General features: G+C 41.8%; 1 protein-coding gene across 1 annotated transcript in view; it reads left to right on the forward strand.

Moving 5' to 3' along the window:
* RFX6 (regulatory factor X6) overlaps window positions 1–25,889 on the forward strand; it is a 707,859-nt gene that overhangs the window by 23,600 nt on the left and 658,370 nt on the right. The window contains exon 2 of the mRNA XM_044074222.1: window positions 4,876–4,989. Within this exon, the coding sequence (XP_043930157.1) occupies window positions 4,876–4,989 (114 nt within the window). The remainder of the gene's footprint in view (window positions 1–4,875; window positions 4,990–25,889) is intronic.

A 25,889-nucleotide genomic window follows, 5' to 3' on the forward strand; every position in this document is an offset into this window, starting at 1 on the left:
GTGGATGCTCTTTTGTTCAGCTGGAAAAACCTAAAAGTTTATGCCTTCCCACCTCTGCCTCTCCTTTCAAAGGTACTCCTAAAAGCCAGACAAGAGAAACCACAGATGATCCTGATTGCTCCAGACTGACCACATCAGCATTGGTACCCTATCTTAAGGAACCTAGCTCAAGGCCCACCATGGATTTTGCCTCAAATTCCACACCTCCTGACTCAACAGAACAATCAGATCCTGCACGGTCAGCTCAAAACCCTAAACCTGGCTGCATGACAGATTTATTAGTCAAACAGGCAACACCTCTCTCTAAAGCAGTTATGGATGTCATTTTGGAGGCCAGGAGGCCTAGCACCAGGAAAGCTTACTCAGAAAAATGGAAGAGATTCTGTACCTGGAACCAGGCTCAAAGCCTTGACCCTCTTGTTCCAAACATTCCTCAGATTTTACAATACTTAACTGAGATGCTGGACAGAGACCTATCCTTCTCATCAATTAAGATCCACGCTTCTGCCATTTCAGCACATTACAACACGGATCGTCCTTTATTCTCTCATCCCTTGCTAAAGCAGTACCTCAGAGGGGCTAAAAACATAAGACCACCCCGGAGAGCACCAACACCAACTTGGGACCTCAATTTTGTTTTGGAAAAACTGACCCTGCCACCTTTTGAGCCAGCCAATACAGCCGATCTAAATTTTTTATCATGGAAAACAGCTCTGCTCCTGGCAGTAACTTCAGCACGAAAAGTCTCAGAGCTACAGGCATTAATGGCAGTGGAACCTTTTATAATTTTTCGTCAGGACAGGGTTTCTTTAAGGACAAACCCTACCTTTATGCCAAAGGTGGTATCTAGTTTGGCTCTTAACCAAACCATCCATTTGCCAGCTTTTTATCCAAACCCCCAGAATAAAGGGGAGAAACTTCTGCATTCTTTGGACATACACAGGCAGCTACGCTTCTACTTGGACAAAACAAAAGCTATCAGGAAAACTGAGCAACTGTTTGTAGCATATGCTGCAGGATCACAGGGCAAGGCTATCTCAAAGCAGACTATATCCAAATGGATAGGACACTGTATGCGTTACTGCTACACACAGCATGGGAAATCAGTCCCAAATAGCATTAGGCCACATTCCACCAGGGCTACAGCCACTTCAGCGGCCTTTCTCAGAGGAGTACCTACCAAGGAAATTTTGGAGGCTGCAACTTGGAGTTCAGTGCACACCTTTACCAAGCATTACCACCTGCCTCTTTACTCTAAATCCAGAGCAGGATTTGCCACTGCAGTTCTGCAGGGCCTCATAGCCAATCCTAACTCTTTATAGACCAGCCACCCAACCTTAGCTTTGGGATTCTACCCAAGTGTGATGATGACTGCAGCAGTGTAACACGATGAACATAGTACAGTTTTGTACCTACCATAGTACAGTTTTGTACCTACCATAAATGTAGATGTTTGAGTGTTCACACTGCTGCAGTCCAGGTTACCCTCCCTCCATCCCCTCTGAACTAGCAGGCCTTATCTATACCTTTCTATCCTATACAACCTTTGTGGTGTATTTGCTTGTGACTGAAGGTATTGTTTTTTATTTTATATGTATTGCCTACCTACTTGGGGGCATCTGACATCTGGGGCAAGAAAAACTGAAGAAAATGGCGTCGGATGCATCTTATATACCCCTGGTGCACTGACGTCAGGGAAGAAGTGACAGCAACCGACACCGGACCAAGACTTTGGAACTCTGGCTGACTGCGGGACCGCCTGACGGCAGGATAACCCAAGTGTGATGACTGCAGCAGTGTGAACACTCGAACATCTACATTTATGGTAGGTACAAAACTGTACTTTTTATTACCTCATCTGAATATCTGTTTAAAGCATCTCCCATTTGTTCCAGCCTTTTGTTATTAGAGTTGATATACCCCATCAGTGTTTAATTTATTTTAATCAATGAGTGCATTCGACTTTATTTTTACTCTAGGTTACTGAAAGTCATGTCTTATACCAAAGCTGGAGCTGCAGAATTCTTCCCATTCAGTTTATTTTCCTCACCTTTTGTGTTTGAATTTCTTTCAGGTTCTTTAAATTTCTTTTTTGCTGGCATGTAGGCAGTGTACTTACTAGCCAGTTACTGAAATTTACTCCAAAGTATGTGTTTACTGGCTCTTTCTTCTGATGTTCTGCTTTCACACTGGAGAGCTAGAATTAAGCTGTTACTCATTGTGCAACCATCTTGGAAGTCCAGCTGCTTACTCCATATTGAAGTGAATTGCTGAGACTGACTGCTAGGTATACATCATTATAGTGAGTTACTAAAACTCAGAGCTGAGTATTCAGTATTGTAATGTGGAGCTCTGAGCTGGTACTCATCATTGTTGTGAGTTACTAAAGGTTATAGCTAGGTACTCAATGTAATAATGAGTTGTTTGATCTCAGGGTTCTCTGATATGTATTAATTACAGTCATTCATATTTGCAACCCCTGCCATCTTTTGCTAAAGGGAAGAATAACTGTTTTAAAAATGGCATTTTCCCTAAACTGTATTAGTTTCTGAAGCAGGTTCCTACATTAGTATTTGATCAGTGGTTAACTAAGATAAACACCTCAATTCTTAGCTTTGTTTGGAATGGTAGGAGGCATAAACTATCACATCAGCTCCTCAGCACACCAACAGCTGAAGGTGGAGTAGGCTTCTAAAATGTTAAGAAATATGGTATGGTTTTTACTTTACAGAACAAGTTTATTCATTTTCAAGACCTGCACCTTCGAGAGCCAGAATAGACTCTAAAATTGTAAATACCATTTCACACTTGGGTATAACAACCAGCTTGAAAAATCTCTACAGTACAGATATTGTCTTAAGGGTATGCATTTGGTGATAGATACTCTTCAGATCATACACTGCACCTTACTTATGCTTGTTGGACTCCCATGTTTGGAGTCACCAACCTTTTAGGATGAATTACTTTACCTTCGTGAGAGCTTGGATGTTAGAGGGTATTAAAACCTTTGCTTACCTCGCTATATGCTGACTTATCCATAAATGTAGCCCTGTTTCACAGTATTATGAGGGAATATGTGTTACAAGGTTCAATAAATGGATATATTTTCATTTGAGGTATGCAATACTCATCTTCATAAAAAGAACTAATCAAATCTGACCATCTGCCTTTAAGCAATATATTTCATGACACATTTAATTTTTGTGCCCATTCTAGTTTTCTTAAATCAGCTATAAAATATAAAACCCTTTTGGATGCAGAATGTCTTCACTTCTTTGCCTCCCTGCTGGCCAAGATAAATAACTTATCACCTAATAACCTTGAGAGAGCTAAATACAAACAGATTCAGATGATACAAGTCCTTGTGATGCCTACCTCTCCAGTCTGACCACTGTCTTAAATATTTTCATGATGATTACTGGCTCCCTTTTAAAAGCTTGTCTTAAAGAAATTTGCTGGAATGTAGCTATTGTGCTTATAATTGGGTAAATCCTGTGCCACATCTTAATTTCTGGGCATGTGACAGTATTCACCCTTTATGGTTGTGTATCAACAAATTGGTTCAAGAATCCTTAGGTTTTCCATACTCATCTTCCATACCTAATTGGATTTGTTAACTTACAATATGTTTTAAAGCCTTTTACTCTACCATAAGCAATTTGTGGTGCAAATCACTACAATAACAAGATTTTATATCTCCTCTTACTGGACGCTCCCATTTAATATTTCTCCTGTGAGACTATGCATACATGTCATTCTTTACATCAGGCGCTTGTTGGAAGCAAACTCACATGAACAAGGTCTTGGTTTTAGCTAAGGCCCTAGAAAACATATTTACCTCTTGAATTCACTGCGGAAGGATTGTTCAACATTGCAAGTGCTTCTTTAGGAAGTTCAGCCTATGTATTTTAAGCCAACAGCTAGCTTTATCATGTTTTCCAATTTCAATTATATTATTTAATTTATATTGTTTATTGGTGTTTGTTATAGTTGTTGTTGCTGTTCTTGTTATTTCAATGTATTTTGACGGTTATGATGTTGTTTCTTATGAATGTACTATTGTTGATATATTGCAATTAAAAAAGAAATTCAGAGCTGGGTACTTAATGAGGTAATGAAACCCAGAGCTCTTTACTCAAGAGTTGTAATGACTTACTGAATATCTGTTCTTGATACTCAGCAATATAATGAGTTACTGAAATTCAAACCCTAGTACTCAGTATTATAATGAGTTATTAAAACTCAGAAATATATGTTCAGTATTGCAATGAGTTACTTGGATATAGACATCAAGTTCAATTAGGTATAGTGTTTTAGTTGTAGCATTAGATTCACGTACTAAATATGTATAGTATTTTCCATAATGTCTCCCACTGTAGTATTTGTGTCCTTCCATTCCACATATAAGTTTACTAAATTTGAATCTTTACACATTGGGAAAGGCTTTATTTAATATTCCATGCCATCAAAGTTTTTGTTATTTGTTAATACCAATGTTATTAACAGATTGGAAAATTATGGGCCTGCAGTAGGGAGGTTGTGGTAATGGTTAAGGTGTTTACCTTACAAATACAAGGTGCAGGGTTTGATTCTCACATTGGGTAACTGGCTATGCTTAAAAAGACCCACAAGGGTAGTTAGCCCAGTAGTAATCTATGAACCTATGAACCTGTATACAATACTTGGTGTCTGTTAACAGTGTAAAATTGTCAAGCATTATACAGTAGACTGTCCACTTAAGCATTATATGTAGGTTACATCATTTACTAATAGTGAAGATTTAAGTCATACAGTTTGATTTTGCAGCAAAATTGTGATGTTCAGAATCAGAACTGAACATGATAAATCAAGCATGCATTTTTTTTATTTCCACAGATTCAACACTTTTTACTGCACTTTTGGCAAGGTATGCCTGATCATCTGCTCCCTCTCCTTGAGCACCCTGTAATCACTGACATTTTTTCTGTTTGTGACTCGTTACTGTACAAGGTAGGTTATGTTTTTGTATCTCATTATTCTCTTGTGTTCTGGTGATTATTTGAACGTATTTAATATGCTACATTCAGCAGCTGTATTACTGTTTATGTACATTTGTTTTAGCATAAACGTATGAATAATTCATACAGAAAGTCCAGTTGTGTGGTAGATGAAGATGGAGTCTTGCCTGTGGTGAGAGAATCCCAAGTGCCTGATGATCTAGCCAAGGAGCTGATATAAATGTTCATATTCATAGGTTCATAGGTGTGTACTAAGCAAATGGCCCTGCAGCCTTTACAAGCCTACCCCATAGAAGTGCCCTGGCATCGTGCTGTCAGACCTTGGTTCCCAGTGCCTCTATCAAGTAGAGCCACTGGAGTGATCCCCAGGGTGAACTTTCTATTTTCTATCCACTCATCAAGATTTCTCTTGAAGAGGGCCAGTGAGGTGCTCTGCTTGACATGTATGGGAAGTCTATTCCAGAGCATGGGAAGTCTCTGGGTTATGAACCTGTCCCTCCAGCATGTTCTGTTGATTGTGGTAATGAGGTTGAGGTCTCTGGAGTGTGTGGTGTGGAGGGATTGGGATTTCTTTAGATGTAGCATTTCTGACAGAGCTGGCTGAGACATGGCTTTGTAAGTCAAGCAGAGATCGCCTCTTAGTAGACAATATGAGCCAGAGAATAGCTGGTGTTTTTAGAGTCTGTCCATGTAGGACACATGTTTAAGGCCTAGGATCCTCTATATGAGGTACTTTTGTGGCCTTTCCAGCTGTTGCATGTGTCTAGTGAAGTACATGCCAAATGGGGCATTATATTCGATGACTGGCCTAATGAGGGAAGAGTAGAGAGAGATGATGACCTCTTTGTTCCTGAATGCAAAACCTTTGGTAATGAGATGTGCCACACAGAAAGACTTTCTGACCACAGTGGCAATGTGGTGGTCGAAGGAGAGGTTGCTGTCAACCTGTGTCCCCAGATCTCTTATAACACTTTCAGTGTTCAGTGGACTCCCATCAATGTGGTAATTAGTGGAAACTGAGTTTTTCCCAAGGGGGATGATTACGCATTTTTTGGCATTAAGCTTAAGGCCATGGTTTCGACACCAGTCATTGGTCTCAGTGAGGCCTTTCTTTAGGATGTATACATCACTTGGGGAGTTAATAATGGCTCCCAGCTTGCAGTCATCTGCAAACTTGTTCAGCCAGATTCCCTCCATGTTGGCCTGGACTTCTGAGAAGTAGATGCCAAACAGGAGAGGACCCAGGACCAATCCCCGTGTGACTCCACTTGTGACTGGTCGGCAGTCTGACTTGGAGTCCACTGCTTTCACACTGTGGGTTCAATCTGTGAGTCAGTTTGCAACCCAATTAGTGATTATAGGTGTTGATGCCTAGTTTGGTGAGTTTATCAATAATTCCTCAGTGGGGAATGGTATCAAAGGCCTTGGCCAGATTGAGGTGGGCTATATGAACTGCCTTGCCCTCATCCACAGCTCTGGTGACTGACTCAAAGAAGTCAACCAGGTTGAGCAGGCATGATCTACCTTTCACAAAACCAAATTGCGTGGGATCAAGAGTTTGGAGATTCCCTATATCTTTGTTGTTTAGGTCCATAATTATGTGCTCCATAGCCTTACATATCAGACTCATCAGGCTAATGAGGCGATAATTCCCAGGGCCTGTATTCGCTCCCCATTTATGGAGAGGGATGACTGTAGAAATGCGTCATTCGGTAGGGAGAAATCCTGAGGTGAGGCTGTGATTGAACAGTGCACACAGATGTAGTTCCAGTTCACTTTGTAGATCATGTAGAACACATCCAGGGATATTGTTGGGTCCCATGGAAGCTGTATTCTTGGCCTTTGACAATGCAGCTTTAACCAGTGCTGCAGTAATGATGGATGCCTGTCATTCCTCCGGTATTGTAACTGGTCCTTTAGGGGGGAGAGAGGGGTAAAGTTGGCACTGAATCTGTTGGCTAGTATGTTGGCAATATCTATTGGCTCAGTATAGGAGGTACCATTGTGCAGTAACTCAGAGCAAACCTGGGTATTAATATGGAGATTCTTGATATAATTATAGAAGGCTTTGTGGTTGCTTTTAATGTGTGCCACAATTCTGCCTTCATAGCTGGCTTTAAAGGGTTTTGATGAGGGATCTCAACTTTTTGTTGAGGCTAATAAGGGAGTTTTTCCAGTCTTGGGACTTCACTGTTTTCTGCAACACTTTCTTCCTTCTGTTGTAGAGTTTGTTAATGGTAGGGGACCACCAGATTGGCTTCCTTTTTTTTACAGGAGATCATCTTGGTTCTGTTGGGTATGGCTAGTTCCATGCATTTATGTATGTGTTTGTACAGTGCTTTGGTGTATGATTCAGCAGTCATGCATCAATTTTCCATTGACATGGGTGCCATGAAGTTAGCCACCTCTGTTTTTAGGAGCCCAAAGTCAGCTTTGGAGAAGTTTTTCATGGTTGTTACCTTTGCAGGGGGTTGTGGGTGAGATGTGGATTTCCATGGTGATTAGTTTGTGGTCGGATCAAACCGGGGAGGAATTGACTATTGGTGTAGAGCAACGGTTGCCCATGTTTTTAATAACCAGGTCAAGGATGTTGCTTCCTCTAATGGAGGTAAGAATGAGCTGATCCAGGGCTTTGGAACTGATGAATTCCAGGAAGCGTTGTACCAGTGTATTTGCGCATGAGTAGTTTTCCCAGTTGATGGAGGGGTAGTTGAAGTCACCTAGTATGAGAGTGTTGGGATGGACCATAATAGTTTCCTAGGTGCTTAGGAATGTGAAGTGAGAGGCTTGGGACATGGTTGGGGACCTTATAGCAGGCTCCGACTTGAATCGCCATCTAACCCAATGTTAGTTGTACCTGAAGTATCTCAGATGCATTATGTTGGGCTACTAGTCTGGAGGTGTGCATATCCTTTATGAATATGGAGACACCACCGCTTTTGGAGCTTCGGTCCATGTTCTGGGGCCGAAAGCTGTGGAATGAATTATAGCCTGGTAGTGCAGGGGTGTTTTCTACTGCTTTAAACCAGGTCTCTATTACAGCACACATGTAAATCTTCTCCATTTTGAGGAGTGCTTTGAGCAAATGCATCTTGAGATTTAGACTTCTAGCGTTGAGCAGCTTGACCCTCAGATTGCATTTATTTATAGCTGTTACGGTGGTAATTTGGTCTTTGGAACATCACCTAAAAAGGCACTATAGGTGTGGCAAGAGCCTTAGCCAGTATCCAGAAACCCAGGGGTGACAGGTACAGGCCATCTGTGGCAAAGCATCGATATTGATTTACTGACACAGTGGGTAGGGAGATGGCGAGACCTGCTATTATTTACCATCTGAAGCTATGGTTAGCCAGTGCAGAAACAACTGTTTGCTGAGGTCCATTGGCCTGCAAAGCAGTGTGTAGCAGTGTAGCTATAGCTCAACATGTGAAATCCTACGCCAATATCAAGCATTGCAGGCTGTTTCTTAGCTGAGAGCTTACTCGTGCAGCAGGAATGAGTTAAAGATCATGTGAAAAGCTCTGCACTGGTTTCAAGCACAAAACATAATTTTTCACCAACATTGTATTATCTCACTTTGTGTTGCATGGGAACATTCTTTTGATAAAAAGAGTTACCTTTCTTTTACAAAAATGATTTTTTAAAAATACAGATGTGAACGTTTCATTGCACTACCTTCCGTGATCCCATCATGCTGGTAGGACATAATTACCTCATCGTTTGGATCAGAGGCAATTATAATTTATTATAAAGTATAATCAATTGGAAAGCAAATCATTAATTACCAACCTGTTAAAGTAAAAGTCTGGAAAAAAAATAAATAATAAATAAATAAAATAAATATAAACAAATGAATAAATGTATAAATAAAATAAAGTAAAATGAAAATACAAACTATTTTCCTAACTAATAAGAGTTTTTTTTTACCAACCTGTTCATGTAACATGTTGGCAAGTAACAATTTGCTTTCTGATCCTTTCTATCTTGCAGTCAAGCCCATTCATTTGTTGTCCAAGTAATGAGTTAATTATGTACTGTTGGCAAGTTAATTTAAGAAGTGACAGCTTGAGGCTGGTCATTTAAACAGACATTTTTACTGGGATTTTTGAAAGTAGTTTTGTTATTATTTAAAAAATATATATTTCTCAACAGAAGAGTGTTCACATACCTGAAGTTGTATGTAAACACTTTTTCTGTTGAAATGCAGATTTAGTAAAACATTTACACATTACTTTTTTGGTCAAAACTATACCACAGCCAGCTCTGGATGATGGCCACATAGCTATCTGATTATAGGTTCATAGGTATGTACTAGGCTATCAGCCCTAGGGCCTATATAAGCCTAGCCAAGTGAGGTTCCCTGGCTTTTGCCATGCAAGAAAATTATTTTCCTGTGCCCCTGTCGACAGGGCCACAGCAGTGATCCCCGGGGTGAATTTCCTGTTTCCCATCCAATCGTCAAGATTTCTCTTAAAGATGGCTAATGAGGAGCTTTGCTTGACATGAATGGGTAGCCTATTCCAGAGCATGGGAAGTCTCTGGGACAAGAATCTGTCCCTCCAGCATGTTCTGTTTATTGTGGTGACAAGGTTTAGGTCCCTGGAGCGTGTGGCTTGGAGGGATTGGGATTTCTTTAAATGTAGCATGTCCATCAGATCTGGGTTAGACATGGATTTGTATGTTAGGCAGAGGTCGCCTCTGAGTAGGCGATATGCGCCGGAGTAGAGCTGGAGTTTTTTGAGACAGTCTGCATATGACAACTGTTTGAGGCTGGTAATCCTCCTAGTGAGGTATTTCTGTGGCCTTTCTAGTTGTTGCAGATGTCTTGTGAGGTACATGCCAAATGGGGCATTGTACTCTATAATGGGTCTGATAAATGATGAGTACAGAGGAATGATGACTTCTCTTTTTCTGGAAGAGAACCCCTTTGTGATGAGGTGTGCCAAGTCGAAGGATTTCCTGACAACTGTAGCAACGTGATTATCAAAGGAGAGACTACTGTCCACCTGTGTCCTGAGGTCTGTTATTGCACTTTTGGTGTTTAGTAGGCTACTGCCTATGTGGTAGTTCATGGGTATGGTGTTTTTCCCAAAGAGGATGACAATGTACTACTTGGCATTGAGCTTCAGGCCATGACTTTGACACCAAGCATCAGTCTCAATGAGGCCACTTTGTAGAATGTCCACATCCTTAGCTGAATCAGTTATGACTCCTAGTTTGCAGTCGTAATTTTGTTAACCAGAGACCAGCTGTATTAGCTTGGACTTTAGAGAAGTAGATACTGAACAGGAGAGGACCCGGGACCAAACCCTGTGGTACTCCGCTTGTCACTGGTCTGAAGTCAGATTTGGAGTTGGCTACTTTCACTGTGTGGGTTCTGTCAGTGCGCCAGTTGGCCAACCATCTAGTGACATAGGGATTTATGCCCAGTCCAGTGAGTTTATATATAATACCAGAGTGGGGGATGGTGTTGAAAGCCTTGGCTAGGTCAAGATAGGCTTTGTGCACTACCTTACCTGCATCTACGGCTCTGGTGACTGCTTTAAAGACATCAATCAGGTTTAGGAGGCATGATCTACCTTTTACAAATCCAAACTGAGTGGGGTCCAGAGTTTGGAGGTTACCTATGTCTTTGTTAATAAGCTCCAGGATGATGTGTTCCATTGCCTTGCAGACCAGGCTCATCAGGCTAATGGGGTGGTAGTTCCCTGGGTCAGTGGTGGCACCCCATTTGTGGAGTGGGATAACCGTCACTGTGCACCATTGCATAGGCACAAAGCCTGAGTTGGGGCTATGGTTGAACATGGTACTAACGTGTGGTGCCAGTTCGTTCTGTAGTTCATGCAGAATGCAGCCTAGGATGTTGTCCAGTCCCATGGATGCTGTGTTATTGGCTTTGGAGAGTGCGGTCTTTACTTGTGCGTCCGTGATTACAGGGGGTTTGGAATCTTCTAGTATGGGGAGGGGCCCTTTGGGGGGTGAGGGGGGGTGAAGTTTGCACTAAATCTGCCTGCCAGGATGTTGGCAATATCAGTTGGTTTGGTAAATGTAGTGCCATTGTGCTATAATTCAGAGCAGATATGAGTGTTGCCATTGAGATTCTTGACATAGCTGTAGAAAGCTTTGTGGTTGTCTATGGAATCCATGGCAGTTTTATTTTCGAAACTGGCTTTGGAAGATTTTATGAGAGATCTCAGCCTCTTGCTGAGGCTGACCAGGGAGTTCTTGCAATCTTGGGATTTTACTCTTTTTTGCAACAGTTTCTTTCTTCTGTTGTAGAGTTTGTTTATGGCAGGGGACCACCATATTGGCTTCCTTTTTTTTGGAGGATAGCATCTTGATTCTGTTGGGGATGGCATGGTCCATACACTCATGTATGTGCTTATACAGTGCATTTGTATATGATTCAACAGTCGTGCCTCTATTTTCCATCTGTGTAGGTATAGAGAAGTTTGCCACTTCTGACTTAAGACGCGTGAAATTGGCTTTGGAGAAGTTTTTAAGGTGGTTTCCTTAATGGGGGGGGGGTGGGGTGGGATATGGATGTCTAGGGTGATTAGCTTGTGGTTGGACCTGACCAGCGAGGAGTTGACCTCTGGCATGGAGCATCTGTTACCCATATTGGTAATGACCAGGTCCAGGATGTTGCTACCCCTGGTAGAGGTATGGACAAGCTGATCCAGGGCATTGGAATTGATGAATTCCAGAAAATGTTGGGCAAATGAGTTAGTACATGAGTAGTTTTCCCAGTTGATGGAGGGGTAGTTGAAATCTCCCAAAATTAGTGTATTGGGCTGTATCTTAATGTTATTCAGTATATCAAGAAACATGGAGTGGGCGTCCTGGGGCATGGTAGGGGATCTGTAACAAGCTACAACCTGAATTGCAGTCTTGGCCAGTGTTAATTGTACTTGGATGCATTATGTTGAGCAGCTAGCCTGGAGCTGTGGATATCCATTATAAATATGGACACACCTCCTCCTTTAGTATTTCTGTCCAGGTTAGGTGGCCGAAAGGTGTTTTAAGAATTGTACCCTGCAGGGGTGCTCTCTGGAGCCTTAAACCAAGTCTCTGTCAATGCACAGATGTCGATGATCTCCATCTTAAGGAGAGCCTCGAGTGAGTGCATTTTGAGGTTTAGACTTCTAGCATTGAGTAGTATTGCCCTTAGTCTTTGCTTGTTTGTATCTGCTATGGTGGTGCGTTTGACATTTGAGCCTTGCCTAAAAAAGGCACTATAGGGGTGGCAAGAGCCTTAGCCAGTATCTGGAATCCCAGAAATGACAGGTGCAGGCCATCTCTGGCAAAGCATTGTGGCCTGTCGATCATGTCATCCCAGGCAGACCGATACTGGATCCCCTTTGAATGACACCAGAAGCTTAGCCAATTGTTGAAGTCAGTCATTTTGTCCTTGCATTGTGGTATAATTTTGGGCAATGGCAGGATGCTACTTAGGGCTAGTGTCATACCTGCTTGGGCTACATGGTCAGAGAGCTCCTCCATGGCCCTTACCTTTTGTTTTGTGGACAGAATAAAGGGAAAAAATGGTTCCATTGGTAGAACATGTAGGACTAGATAGTCATATGACAGGATAAAGAGAAAAGAAAAAATATGTATATATATATATATATATATATATATATATATATATATATACACACATACATACAGGAGTTAATAGGTGGCAACATTTTGGAAAGACAAAGTTTGTCTTTCTTTGTGTTTGTACTGTGAGGCAGGAGTTCTAATATCTTGAAAATGCTATGGTAACCAGAAAAATAAAGAGATAGTCTGTTCCACTGCTACTGCTGTTGCTAAACAGGCATGTTGTAAGCCTTGTAGCAGAAGTATCATTGACACTGTTCATAAGATGACCTGCACGCATGTATGACTTATGTTTTCCATTACCCTTTCTTTCACTGAAAAAATGGTGAGCAGATATGATTGTTTAAATTCATTATGCTGATGATTTCTGGAAGAAGATACAAGATTAACAGCCAAATCCTTCTTCTATCTGAAGCTACTTCTGGGAGCTGAAGGGCTGCCTTGGGCCTGTATGCACTGTACATCACTGCATCATGACTCATGAGGTACATGGTCAAAAATGGGAACATAAGAGCCAGTGCTGACTGAATAATCAAACCAATTTCTTAGTGATTGGTTGAGTGAATCTGTATTTATTTGCTGAATAGTTAATATGCCTCAGTCTGGCAGTTGGTGCAGAGTTAAGACTCTGATCTGTAGTTCCTGAGGTAAAGATGTTTATTCTCTCAGGCCTTATTTTCTTGCTCTGTGACTTTGAGCAAATCAGTAAACCAAACAGTGCTTTGGGGCAACTGCAAATTAAGGCTAGGCTCCTTACTTTTCCCCTTGATTGCAAGTTTAGTAACTACTTATGAACCAGAGTAGCTATGGTATAAAGGAAGAATAGACAGGCTAGTTCTAACACCTTTTTTAGCCATGGTCCTGGGAAAGTGATAGTAACATAATAAAAGCAGGAACATAATGTAGCAGATACAAACTCTTGGTATGGAACATTTTGCAATGGTTTCATGTTTTTAGATAGAAGTAAACAAAGTACATAGAATATACTGCTGATAGTTTCTCTTTCTTTGGAATGAAACTAATATTTACGAATTGTGAGGTACTGTTTGTATTTTTCCAAAAGAAAGCAAGATAGCAACAATCTTTTTCCACTCTTGTTAAGATGGGCATCTGTTTGTATGACACAGTAAAACCATCTTCAGGACCAAATGACACAATAAACTTTGCTAGTAAAGCAGGTGCTGCATTATTTTGTTCTGATTGTAGATTTGGTGTCATCTGTGAGTATTCTGAGGTTAGATCTGAGATGGTTTCAATTGGCTGGGACAGTTTTGCTAAAGCACATTTCTCCAGTAATCAGTCAGAAAGTAGAAGTATTAGAGATGTGTGTTGTCATCATCTGTACACATAAATTATGAACATTACTTGATTCTCAGATTAATTTTAAAATGGTATCTGATTTAAAATATACTCCAAAAGAGAATTTGTATACTGGGAAAATAAGACATGCAGTTCATTTATCTGTAAAGTGAAGATGACAGGCATGACCTCCATTCAAATGGAGACATAGCAACTCTACTGGAAGGCAATAGCATTAATGCAGCAGAGCTTTTAAAGAACCTCCAGTTTAAGTCTTATTAGAGTAATACCTTTGGGGTGTGCTTTGTGTTACAGACAGATAAAACCCTAACTGTAAAAGAGATAACATGTGCTCTGCAAATTGTGACATTGGTATTGGAGCAGTTTGTGAGGGAGGGAGAGAGGGGAGGGTAGGAATGAGCAGGCAGTGCTGGCTCACCCATCTAGCATAGACAGAGGCATCTGGGCTTCCCTGCTCCGCTGACTACTACTACTGAAGGAAAGAGATACTGTGATGCAGCATATTCACTGGAGATACGGTGCATGGCTGCACAAAGTTGTGTTTGCAGTGTAGCCTTCATTGCTTGCTTGTGGGAGAGTGCATTTGGATAAAAGAATGTGTAACTGAAAATTTATATGGTGCTGCTTACTGTGATGGATTTGAAGTCTTCTTAAGACACTCAGTCTTGCTGGCTGGATTCTGCTAAAATCAAAGTCTGGTTATATTTGCATTCACAGTCTGTTGCATACAGAAACTTGCAGAATATACACTGATGAGAGAATATATACTTTGCAGCATCAACTTAGAGCAGTAACAAATAACTTTTTTATAATAAACCAAATGGACTAACGTTGCAGCTTAAATTACTGTTCCACTTTACTTCTCATATAGTACAGATGATGTGAGAGATGTAACATTTACCTCGAGACAAATGTGTCTCTACAAATACCCCTAAAATAACTGGATTCATACAGCTCTTTATATACAATTTTAGTCATGCACATACATATACATTTCCTCTTGATATTCTGTTTTGGAGAATTGCTCATCCTGTAGAAACAGTACTAATTGTTGCAGATGCTGATGCAAATGCTGACTTGATAATATTATTTTTAAGCTTCCTTGTTTAACAATGTCTTGTCACATTTTTGCTGAATTTATAAGAGGCCAGCTTTTCTGACAGTGTGAACATCCTGATTTTTGTCTTTTGTATAAGAACATCTGTTCTTGTGCCAAGGAAACGGATTGTAACAGTGTCATAAACATGTCCTGTTGTTTAAGGAAACATTGTGTCCATTATGCAGAAACATGTCCTGTTGTTTAAGGAAACTTATTGTGTTATTTTTATATGCAGAAAAACATGTCTTTTTTCTTTAAAAGCAGATTTTGCATTTTTGCTCTTGCATACATCCTTTTTTTAAGTATGTAAGGGAAAAATGTCCATTCAGCAGATTTCTTATTTTCCAAGCCATGGTAATTTAGTATGAATGCTTATCACATATTACTAAACTCTATTTCTACATTTAAGCAAGCTTTATCTTATACCTTATTTATGTTGCATATTTGTAGCAAAGTTACTTTCAACCTTAGTATATTGTTGAGCATACTCTAACAGTAACAGACCCTCACATTTCTGAGTGTGAATGTCAAAGATCAGTTTTGGGGATCAGCATTCATGTAGTAAAAAATCCCGTGAAATCTGTCTGGATGATTGTTTAGGAACGTATATGACCTTAGTGGAAAGGTCTTCCTGGTCAATAAGCATGAATACATAAAAAGGAATGTGCCTTTTGCCATATTTACAGTAATTGTAATGCTGGCCTGGTTTAAATTTTACTGTTTGCTGTTTTATTCATGGACCAAAGTTTAGTAGTTAATTACAAAACTGTTTCTTTGGGGAGGATAAATAACAAATAGGCAAACTCATGTGCATGAGTATTTTGGTATATAGCAGTTTGATGAGATGTATACAGTTTCTGCAGTGAGTATTTCTATTTCTTTATGCATTAAAACAAAGAAGACTGTTTTCTTTCCTTTTTTTTTTGAGAAAAAGATAGGTAAATTCTGAATTTGGCATCTCTGAGTATTGTAGAAACTCGCGGTTTTGAGTTTCAAATTTTAAGACAGAACTCTCATTTACCACAACCTGTATTTCATCTCAGAATTACCACCTACAACACAGTTTGCTTTATTGAGTGTTCTGTACCTATAATATGTATTAATTTTGCATAAGTATAGATGCATTAGAAAATTACAATGAGTTAAAGGCAAAGGCTGGAAATTACCCTTAAAATCACAGGTTTCATTTCTGAACTTAATCTCATGAAAGTCAAATTTCATTTTTTAAACCCTAAGTCAATGTTCTTAGTTTATCATTTCTAGTACATGTTATAGAGTACCTTAACATAGCCATAGTGTGCATCATTTATTTGTCAAGGTAATGTTGTATTTGAATTATACATGGTAACTTGAAATATGTTTTATTTGTCAGCATTTTGTATGTCATTACATTTATATTTGCTTCACTGCATTATAATTCATGGAGGGCTTGTCAAAGAGCAAAATGTAGAAATAGTTTATCTTAAAGTATGCATTAGGCACCGGTGCTGCTATTTTCTCTGAAGCTGATGATATGGTATGTAGAGAGTGCATGGTTATGTTACTTTTTGGACAAATGACAATCACAATTTAAAGTAATACATTCGGAAGGTAATTGGAATATGATTAAACTTGTTTATGTTTGTGTATATATACATATACAAACATATGTATATATGGTTCCCCTTCAAAACATCTAAAACCCATAACATCGAAACCACAACATCTAAAACCCAAAACATCTAAAACCCATAACATCGAATTTCATTACATCTAAAATGTGCATCACAACATCGAACACTACACATCACATGAAAATAACATCCCCTCCACATACAATGACACCAAACTAGCAAACAAACTTTTTACTACATTTCTGCAGGGGGGTAAGCACCCCCTGCACCCCCCCATGTGCTCTGCTCCCCCACACCCCCCGTAAATTAAATATACCAACTCCGAGATTGCACTACAGTGGGAAACATTTTATTTCCTAACCCCACTGTATCACAATTACCAGAAATAATGTACACATAATCCCCGGGATTCAGCAAGCTCTGCACGGCATGCAGGAATAGTGCAAGAGCTGCTGCACACAATATGGCCGACGAGCGACCCAGGAACAAGCTCCCGGGATGTGCACGACCGCTCCTACACTATTCCTGCATGGACACAGTTCCTGTATGCTAATTACCCCATTTGCTGGTGTAAATCATGCAAATGAGGTGAATTAGCGATCCAGGAAGCAGGCAGACATCTGTGCAGGAATAATGTAACCTGCAGAAATGCATTCGGCTACTAACCGAATACATTTCTGCAAATTACAAAATGCAGGCATGACAGCTCCAAAGAAACCATACATTCAATGTAGTAAGCTTGCCAATGGCCAAATATATGGCCATTGGCATGGGAAATAGTTGCAAAATTATAAAAAATAACTTTTAATTTTTTGGCCGATTTCGGCCATTTAAGCGTAGGGCAGCGGTGCACGAATGGGATCATCCTGAAAATAAGGAAAAAAGTTGGAAATAAGCTTTTAAACCAAAATCAGCATTCTGCCATAATAGTCAATGGCATGCATAAGACAACAATACCATGGAATACTGGTTGCTAAGGGGGAAGGCTGAGTGTCAATTTTGTAACCATGCATTAGCAGTTAGTTTTATGCAAATGAGGGGATTGATATTGAATCATAGATTTCCCTTCAGTGTTAGCTTGCACCCAACCGTGTAGGTGCAGCAACACCATGGTATAAGCATAAGAGGTAGATGACCTCATAAGGGGGAGTGTCATGCATGCTGTAAGCTTATTGGAGCTCTTTGGCCATGTTTGCCATTAGCTAAGCATAGCTAAGGAAGGGCGTGTGTGTCTGAGGTTACGTAGCACTGTTTACATTGCCTAAACGTGTGTGTGTGCCATGCACTGGGTTTAAAACAAAAAAAAACACACACAGGAAATAGCAACTGTGTTCACATCTGAGCACTGGGTATACGAGGCGTGCCTCTGAGCTTAAACAGGAAGGCAATGGGAAGGGAAAACAGCAGTAGGAAGGCAATCAAGGACTAGCATAGCTGGCAGGTGAAATGTATCAGAATCAGTCTATTACACAGGCAGCGGCCCAGCCCAGCCCAGCACACTACTGTAAACTGTGCAAACACCTTTCACTCTGGTTTTTCCTACAAACTCTACACTACCGGTGTACACAAATGGGGACATTTTACCTGACAAAACTAACAAAGTGATAGGGGTTGATGTCGCTCTCATACATCAATATGTGGAAGAGGCTGAGGGTGGTGAGGATGAGAATGCTGATGACCAACCTACAGTGAAGAGAAGGAGAAGAGTGTACAGACCCAGGGTAACCTACCAGGGGCTACATGAGCTGGAGATAGTGGAGTGCTATAGGGTGGACAGGGACATCCTACAGCAAGTTGTTGAGCTGTGCCGGCCACACCTCAAACACAAAGCTAACAGAGGGGAACCCATCCCAGTAGATACCAAGGAATGTGTAGGCTTCAGAATACTAGCCACAGGTACCTTCCAAAAGCCAACTAGGGATATCATGGGGATCTCACAAGCATCAGGATCCAGGGTACTCTACCAGTTCCTGGATGCATTGTCAGCACATGCCAGTGAGCACATATATTTCCTCAACACCCCTGAGGCGTTGACCAGAAATATGCATCTCTTCCACCAAATAGCAGAATACCCTGAGGTAGTGGGTGCTATAGACTGCACGCACATGCACACCAAATTACCACCTGGTGAGCAGGGTAGGGTATACATAAACCTCAAGGGCTTCCCCTCCTTCAACTGCCAGGTCATGTGCAATGCCCAAGGCATTATCATGAATGTGTGTGCTGGCAGCCCTGGAAGCTATCACAACTCCCACATCTGGCATATGAAACAGCTGTACCAGAGATTTGCCAGTGGGGACATCCCATATGGCCACCTAGTGGGGGATGCTGGTTATGCACTGGAGCCGTGGCTGATGACACCCATCAGAAATGCACACACACCCGAACAAGAACTCCATAATGAGGTACATGCACAAACCAGAATCATAATAGAGCATGTGTTTGGGATGCTGAAGTCACGGTTCCAGTGCCTGGGCATATCCTGTGGAGCCTTGCAGTACTCTTCAGCTACATGTACACAAATTTTCATTGTATGTGCCATGCTACACAATATAATCCTGCGGAAACAGCTGCAGCAGAAACAGCACGGGGCAGGGCCACACAGCCCCCCCCACCATTGCCAAGGCCAGCACAGGCACAGAGTGACTCAGAGGAGGAACAACCTGAGCCTCCCCATGTAGGCAGAAGGAGGCTTGCCCAGTATGCCTAGACTTTGGCAAAGAGGCAACGCATAGCACATACACTGACATGGTAGGAACCCAGGGAATGACACCTCTCTCTGACTTGCACATACAGTAAAAGGGATGCCAAACATGACACTACCTGTGCTTTACCATGTATAAGGAGTGTACTATGTGTATCCGACATAGTCAGCCCTCCAGTACAGTCCTCAATACCGGCACATCCACAAGGTAAGTCACTCTTCTTATCAATTGCTGAATGGAGTAGTATGGTCTGCTAGTTGTATTTATGGTATGGATGTGAGCATGCAAGGGAATCAGGTGGCTGAATGGGATGGCAGCAGATAGTGGACACCTATATGGGCAGCATGAAATCCATAACAAATACTGGCGTCAACAAAGTAGGCAGTACTAGACAAGGTGACAAATCCCACTGCAGTACATGTGGTGGCCCAAATGTGTGTCCACAGGGCACACACATGCATGTCAGTGAGGCTCACATACTCAACAACAGCCTCAGCCAGCAGGACAGGTGTAGATGACCATAAAGAAAGGCTGTGCTAAGGCCTCCAGTTGATGGCAATGGAGAACATCCCCCCTCCAGACCTACACAGACAGACTACAACAGGTCAGTCAGTTGTATGTTTTTTTCTGATGGGTAAGAAGTCTGAAACTGAAATGTAGGTCAATAAAACCTACTGATATGCCTCTAGTCTGCATGATAGGTCAGAATACAAAATGAAGAGGAAGCCAACAGAGTACCAGAAATGCCAGTACAGTCATAGCAAATGTTTACAGTTGTCAGGTGTGCCCCCCTGACAATCCTATGTAGAAATGCAGTAACATGTATGTGTGGGTTTAATAACAGTGGAGCACAGATTACATGGGGTTGGGAGGGTGGCCTAATGGTTAAGGTGTTTGCCTTGCAAACATAAGGTACAGTGTTTGAGTCTCACAAGGGATAATTGGCTAGACTTAAAATGTTTAACAAGGGCAGTTAGCCTAGTACTAATCTGTGAACCTTTGAACATGAGCTGGCCCAATTTACAGGATAGATTGTTGCATGTGTACAGTATGCAGGGGTCTGTGTGTTAGGTTGTTGTGTGTTGTATATTGTGTAGAAGTGGTCAGCATGTAGGCATGGAAGGTTGTGTCTTAGTGGCCTATGGCCAGTACTGTTGATGACAGAGCCATGTTCTGACAACTGCAGTGCCAACCACAATGCATCCAAGCAAGACCCAATTCAGCAGTCATCCATACTCACTGTTCAGATGTCAATATCTGTCACCATCTAAAAGATGGACATGCCATGAATGTGGGCCCAGACATACACACAGTACACAGGTGGAAATACCCTAGACAGAGTACCTAAAATGTTAACTGTCAACTGCACACACCTTTGGAATTGTACATAGAGGTTAGCAGCACATTAGTTGTCTGTGTAGTATGGAAAACTGATGTAGTCTGGCCAATCACTGGCAGACCACAAAAGGCACAGTTATGAAGTAATGAGAGACTGCCTATGTCCCCGCACAAGGCAGCAGAAGAGGAATGTCCCAGGTATATCTGTGAGTCAGCTGCAAGAAGCTTCCATATCACACATGCACTCAGCCCACCCCACCATCAGCCATGGTTTATCACAAGTCATGTCCCTGCTTTTGGGAATGAGTACAGTATGACTCCCAACTCTGTATGGGAATACCCACAGAATGCAGCATGCTTAAGAGGTGTCCCATGCAGGTGTGTCCCTAGCTGTAAGCAGCACCCTGCCAGCATCCAGAGCAATGGATTAATATGGACAGGAACTATTGCCATTAACACCTAGCACACTTACCCTGTCACCCCAGGGGAATCCAGTGGCTCACAGCCTGGGACTGTAGGAGTGACAGAATGCAGTGTCCTGCTACAGATGGCCTGCATCACTACCAAATGCTCTACAGTAGTTTGTAAAAGGCCTGTGCCTCACCCGTACTGCCAATGTATGTTATCTCATGGGGTCCCAACTAACAACATAACGCAGTCCACAGAACACAAATGCAAGGCCATGTCGACAAATCCCAGTAGCATGTCCATCATGTCCTACTGCATGAACTGTGGACCAGCCCCTAAATACTGCTGGATGAAGGGAAAACTATAGGGATACTCCTCAGATAATGCTCGCATAATGTTAGGAAGAGGATAGAATAACAGAGCGGGGGATGTAGAAACATGGATGCCATGGAGTGTGAAGTCTGAAACTCTGATGTGTGCCCATACTACCCCTGCCTGCATACCCAGTAATGGCTACAAACCTGCTTGTAAACCACAATGTGAAGGGGAACTGACCAGATATGTGAGCCTGCCTCTCGGTAATCTGTACAGCTGAGAGATGTGGCCGCAGCAGAATATGGCCATTCTGTTATGTCGATAGATGTACAGGCAGGGGACCCTCAGCCACCACAGTACCAAGGTGCTGGACCATTTGCACAGACCCATCAGCAAGTGTCTGCAGCTACCCATCCAGAATGGCATGAGTGTGCAAGAATATGTAGGCTGTAGACCACAATACTGGACGCAGCATAATTCATCTTGTATTTCCCAGGAAATAACTGTGAGCAAATAAGTATATCTGTCAGTAGTTGATGACATAGTACATCACAGTGTAAAACAGTACATATGTTTGAATATCTCTGCTAACACCAACCATGCAACACAAGCAGCACAGACACAATAGTTACAGTATCCCACTATCTTTCGCCCATTGTGACTCCATATTGTCAACCTATCTACAGATATCCTGTAGAAACAGGTTGCTAGCTGTAGGTGTAGAACACAAAATCCTGCACTGTAGTACAACCTACCTGGAATGGATTCACACAATCCATACAGAAGGTCATACTGGGCATTCCCCTACACTTAGAGAAATGAAGCCCATGTCTGACAACAACAGTGGACTATACATATCTGTCAGTCACAGATGTCTGTGCACACACACACCACATTGCACACCATTCATGCTTTGCACACACATTGGATAGGAATACTCACACACATCCAAGGCTAACACACTAAAATAGGTCAAACATACACATACACAGATGTGGGGATGGGAAGAGAGAGACAGACAGTGATAAAGAGGTTGCCATCATGAGGCCTGTCTCACCCACCATACATCCAATTGACCAATATCACATGATATGCCGATGTCAGTCACTGCAGATATTTGCTTTTGGTATCCCTCAGCCCTATAGTGTCTGTGGTGCTTGTGATAACTGTGTAAAATGATAGTACAAATCAGTAATCATCTAGCATTTGTATACTCAGTCCTGCGTGTGACAGAGTGTTGTGTATGTGTTTCCAGAGTAATGGTTTATGGCCCATTCACACACACTGCATTTCCCATTGCCCATGTTACCTCTCATGCTGATGTCAGTCACCTTGAAATAACCCCCTGGCCAAGTCTCAGCCTCATAAGCTCCATAGCACTTGTGATAACTGCATCATGCTGTAGTGTAACATACTAGTTAGGTACGAGTTCTAATCTCAGACATGGCAACTGTGAAACTCTGTGTGTGTGTGTGTGTGTGTGTGTGTGTGTGTGTGTGTGTGTGTGTGTGTGTGTAGAGATTAATGATTTTGAGGCCATTCACAATCACTACACCTTGCCCTACTTTAGCAAATCTGCTGATGTCCGTCACCTTGAAATACCCCTTTGGACAAGGGCTAGCCCTATAGGCTCCATGGCACAGGCGATAACTGCTTAATGCTATAGTGTAACATACTAGTTAGATAGTAGTTCTAATCCCAGACATGGCAACTGTGAAATTGTGTGTGTGCGTGAGAGAGTGTGTGTGTGTCCTTGATAATACCTGATATTATGGACATTCACAAGTTACTACTCTCCCCTTATCCCTCCTTTAGCACTGCTGCTGATGTTAGTCACCTTCAAAGATACCTGTGGAGAGCTCTCCAACATGTAAGCTCCATGGCACATGCCATAAATGTGGAACAATGTGTTAGCGGTAACTACACAGGGATGGGTTTGAATCTCATCTTTGGCAAGTGTTTTGCGTGTGTACATATGTATGTGCATACCTCAAAGATTTTGGCCCCATTTACACCCAGTAAACATCTCAGAGCCTGACTTTACCAGTCCTACAGATATCATCCATCTTAGAAGTACATGTTGCCAACCCTAAACCATGTCAGGTCAGTGGTGCATGTGGTAAATGCATAACATAATGGTCCATAAAGATTGTTAGATAGAGGTTTGAACCTCACCCTTGGCAAATTTGAATGTGTGTTTGGGGTAAAATTATTTTTGGGATCTCTCACCCATTACATCACCCAATGCCAGTATTTACAAGGGCTGGTGATGTTCTTTACCTTAGAAGTACCTTAGAACAACATCCATCCCATAAGCTCCATGGCACATGCAATAAATGTGGTACACTATAATAGCAATACATAGCTAGGTAGGGGGTTGAATCTCAGTACTGGTATGTGTGTGTGTGTGTGTGCGTGTGTGTGTGTGTGTGTGTGTGTGTGTGTGTGTGTGTGGCTGTCATTAGTATCCTGTGTGGAGGTTGCTGTGATTGTGTAATAACAGGATGCGTTGTGGGCTTGTTGCTAAATTATTATGTTGAGGACCTAGTATATGTCACAATGTCTACCTTACAAGGACAACAGATGTCAAACACCAGAGAGGCTGGTGTAGACAATCCATAGCCCTACATATGGCATTATGGATTGGTGAACAGTATAGGCAACCCTTCTGTTACTCAGAGAACACTCTCCACCCATGTCTCATATACAAACACACTTGGCTAGGCAACAACCAGTATAATGGTAGTTCCCTGCATATTGCCTCACAGATAGTAATCACGGTGTGATTGCAGTGGACTACATGCCTGTTGACCACTGCAGTGCCACTGACATTAGAAAGTACTGTGATGTGTTACACCTCCTGAGTGTGTGTTATTCAGCAAGTAAAAGGACATACGCACTGTTCTATCCCTGCAGTAGGCAAATAAATGCTTACAGTGGCCCTTTTGCTATGTTCCCCACTGGACACCTGCAAAAACTGTAGAGTCTGCAAATGTAACCCATAAAGTGAATATCATGCCTTATGCACATGCCCTGTATGCACAGATGCCACTAACTCCACTGAATACCTGTGTCATGCTATCAATGTAGGTGCAAGCACAACCTCAGTTCCATAGCCAGGTTTCACCAAATGAGGTCAGGAATGCTGCACAAGAAGATAACAGTCTGTCCACACAACATGCCCCAGAGACCTCAATGCCAAGGTATTCCCTTTGCATAGCCTTGTACAGCCTTCGGATCCATTCACCTACTACACATCTGTGAAGCAATGAACCTGTGCATCTCAGTACTGGCAAGTGTGTGGGCGTGTGTCTGTGTGTCTGTCTGTGTGTGTGTGTGTGTGTGTGTGTGTGGAGATTAATGATTTTGAAGCCATTCACACTCACGACACCTCCCATTGCCCTACTTTAGCATGCCTGATGATGTCATTCACCTTGAAATAACCCTTTGTCCATGTTTCAGCCATATAAGCTCTGTGGCGCTTGTAATAACTGTGTAATACTGTAGTGTAGCAAACTAGTTGGGTAGGAGTTCTAATCCTGATCCTGTCAACTGTGATAATGTGTGCACTTCCCTGAGATAGTGTGTGTGTGTGTCTTCATTGACACCTGCTTTTGTGGACATTCACACTTACTACACTTCCCTTACCCCTCCTTTAGCACTGTTGCTGATGTCACACACTTTCAAATATACTTTTGGACAGCTCTCCAACATGTAAGCTCCATGGTGCATGCAATAACTGCGTAACACTGTAACAGCAATACATAATCAGGTAGGGGTTTGAAACTCAGTACTGGTAAGTGTGTGTTTGTGTGTGTGTTATTAGTATTCTATGTGGATGTTGGGGTGATTGTGTAATGACAAGATCCATTGCAGTGTGGGTTTTACTACATCATTATGTTGAGGACCTATATGTCCCATTGTCCACATTACAAGACCAACAGTTTTCAAGCACTGTAGAGGTTGTTGTAGACAATCTTCAGCCATAAATGTGTACAGTCATGTGCAATTACTATGTGACAGTATGGAGTAGTAAACAGTATAGGCAACCGTTATAATACCCAGATACCATGCTCCACCCACGGAACATACACAAACACGCTTGGCTCTTACTCTCTTACTTTCTTACTTTGTCTCTGTCTCTCTCTCTCTCTCTCCCTCTATGGTGGATGTGGGAAAGTACATCTGTTTTGCATAGGCAGCAGCTGGAGTTTTGTAAGTAATGCTCATGATCAACTGATGGCCTGTGCACAAATTGCAGTTCCCCACTTGCTAATTGCATGTGGAGCAGCTGTGGTATCATTCCTATAGCCAATTGCATGGAAACACACCTATAACTAAGCAGTTCATGTGGGTGCTGGCCCTTTTCCTTCACTGTGAGCAGGACTTCATGTGGTTGTTTGACAAACAGCATCACAGAGGGTAGTTGGAAATACCTCTTACAACATGCACTGTGGATACAGGTCAACAAACAGGAGGGGGATGTTCC

This window comes from Protopterus annectens, chromosome 1.part1, assembly GCF_019279795.1.
Source record: "Protopterus annectens isolate FY-2018-M chromosome 1.part1, PAN1.0, whole genome shotgun sequence".
Lineage (NCBI taxonomy): Eukaryota > Metazoa > Chordata > Ceratodontiformes > Protopteridae > Protopterus > Protopterus annectens.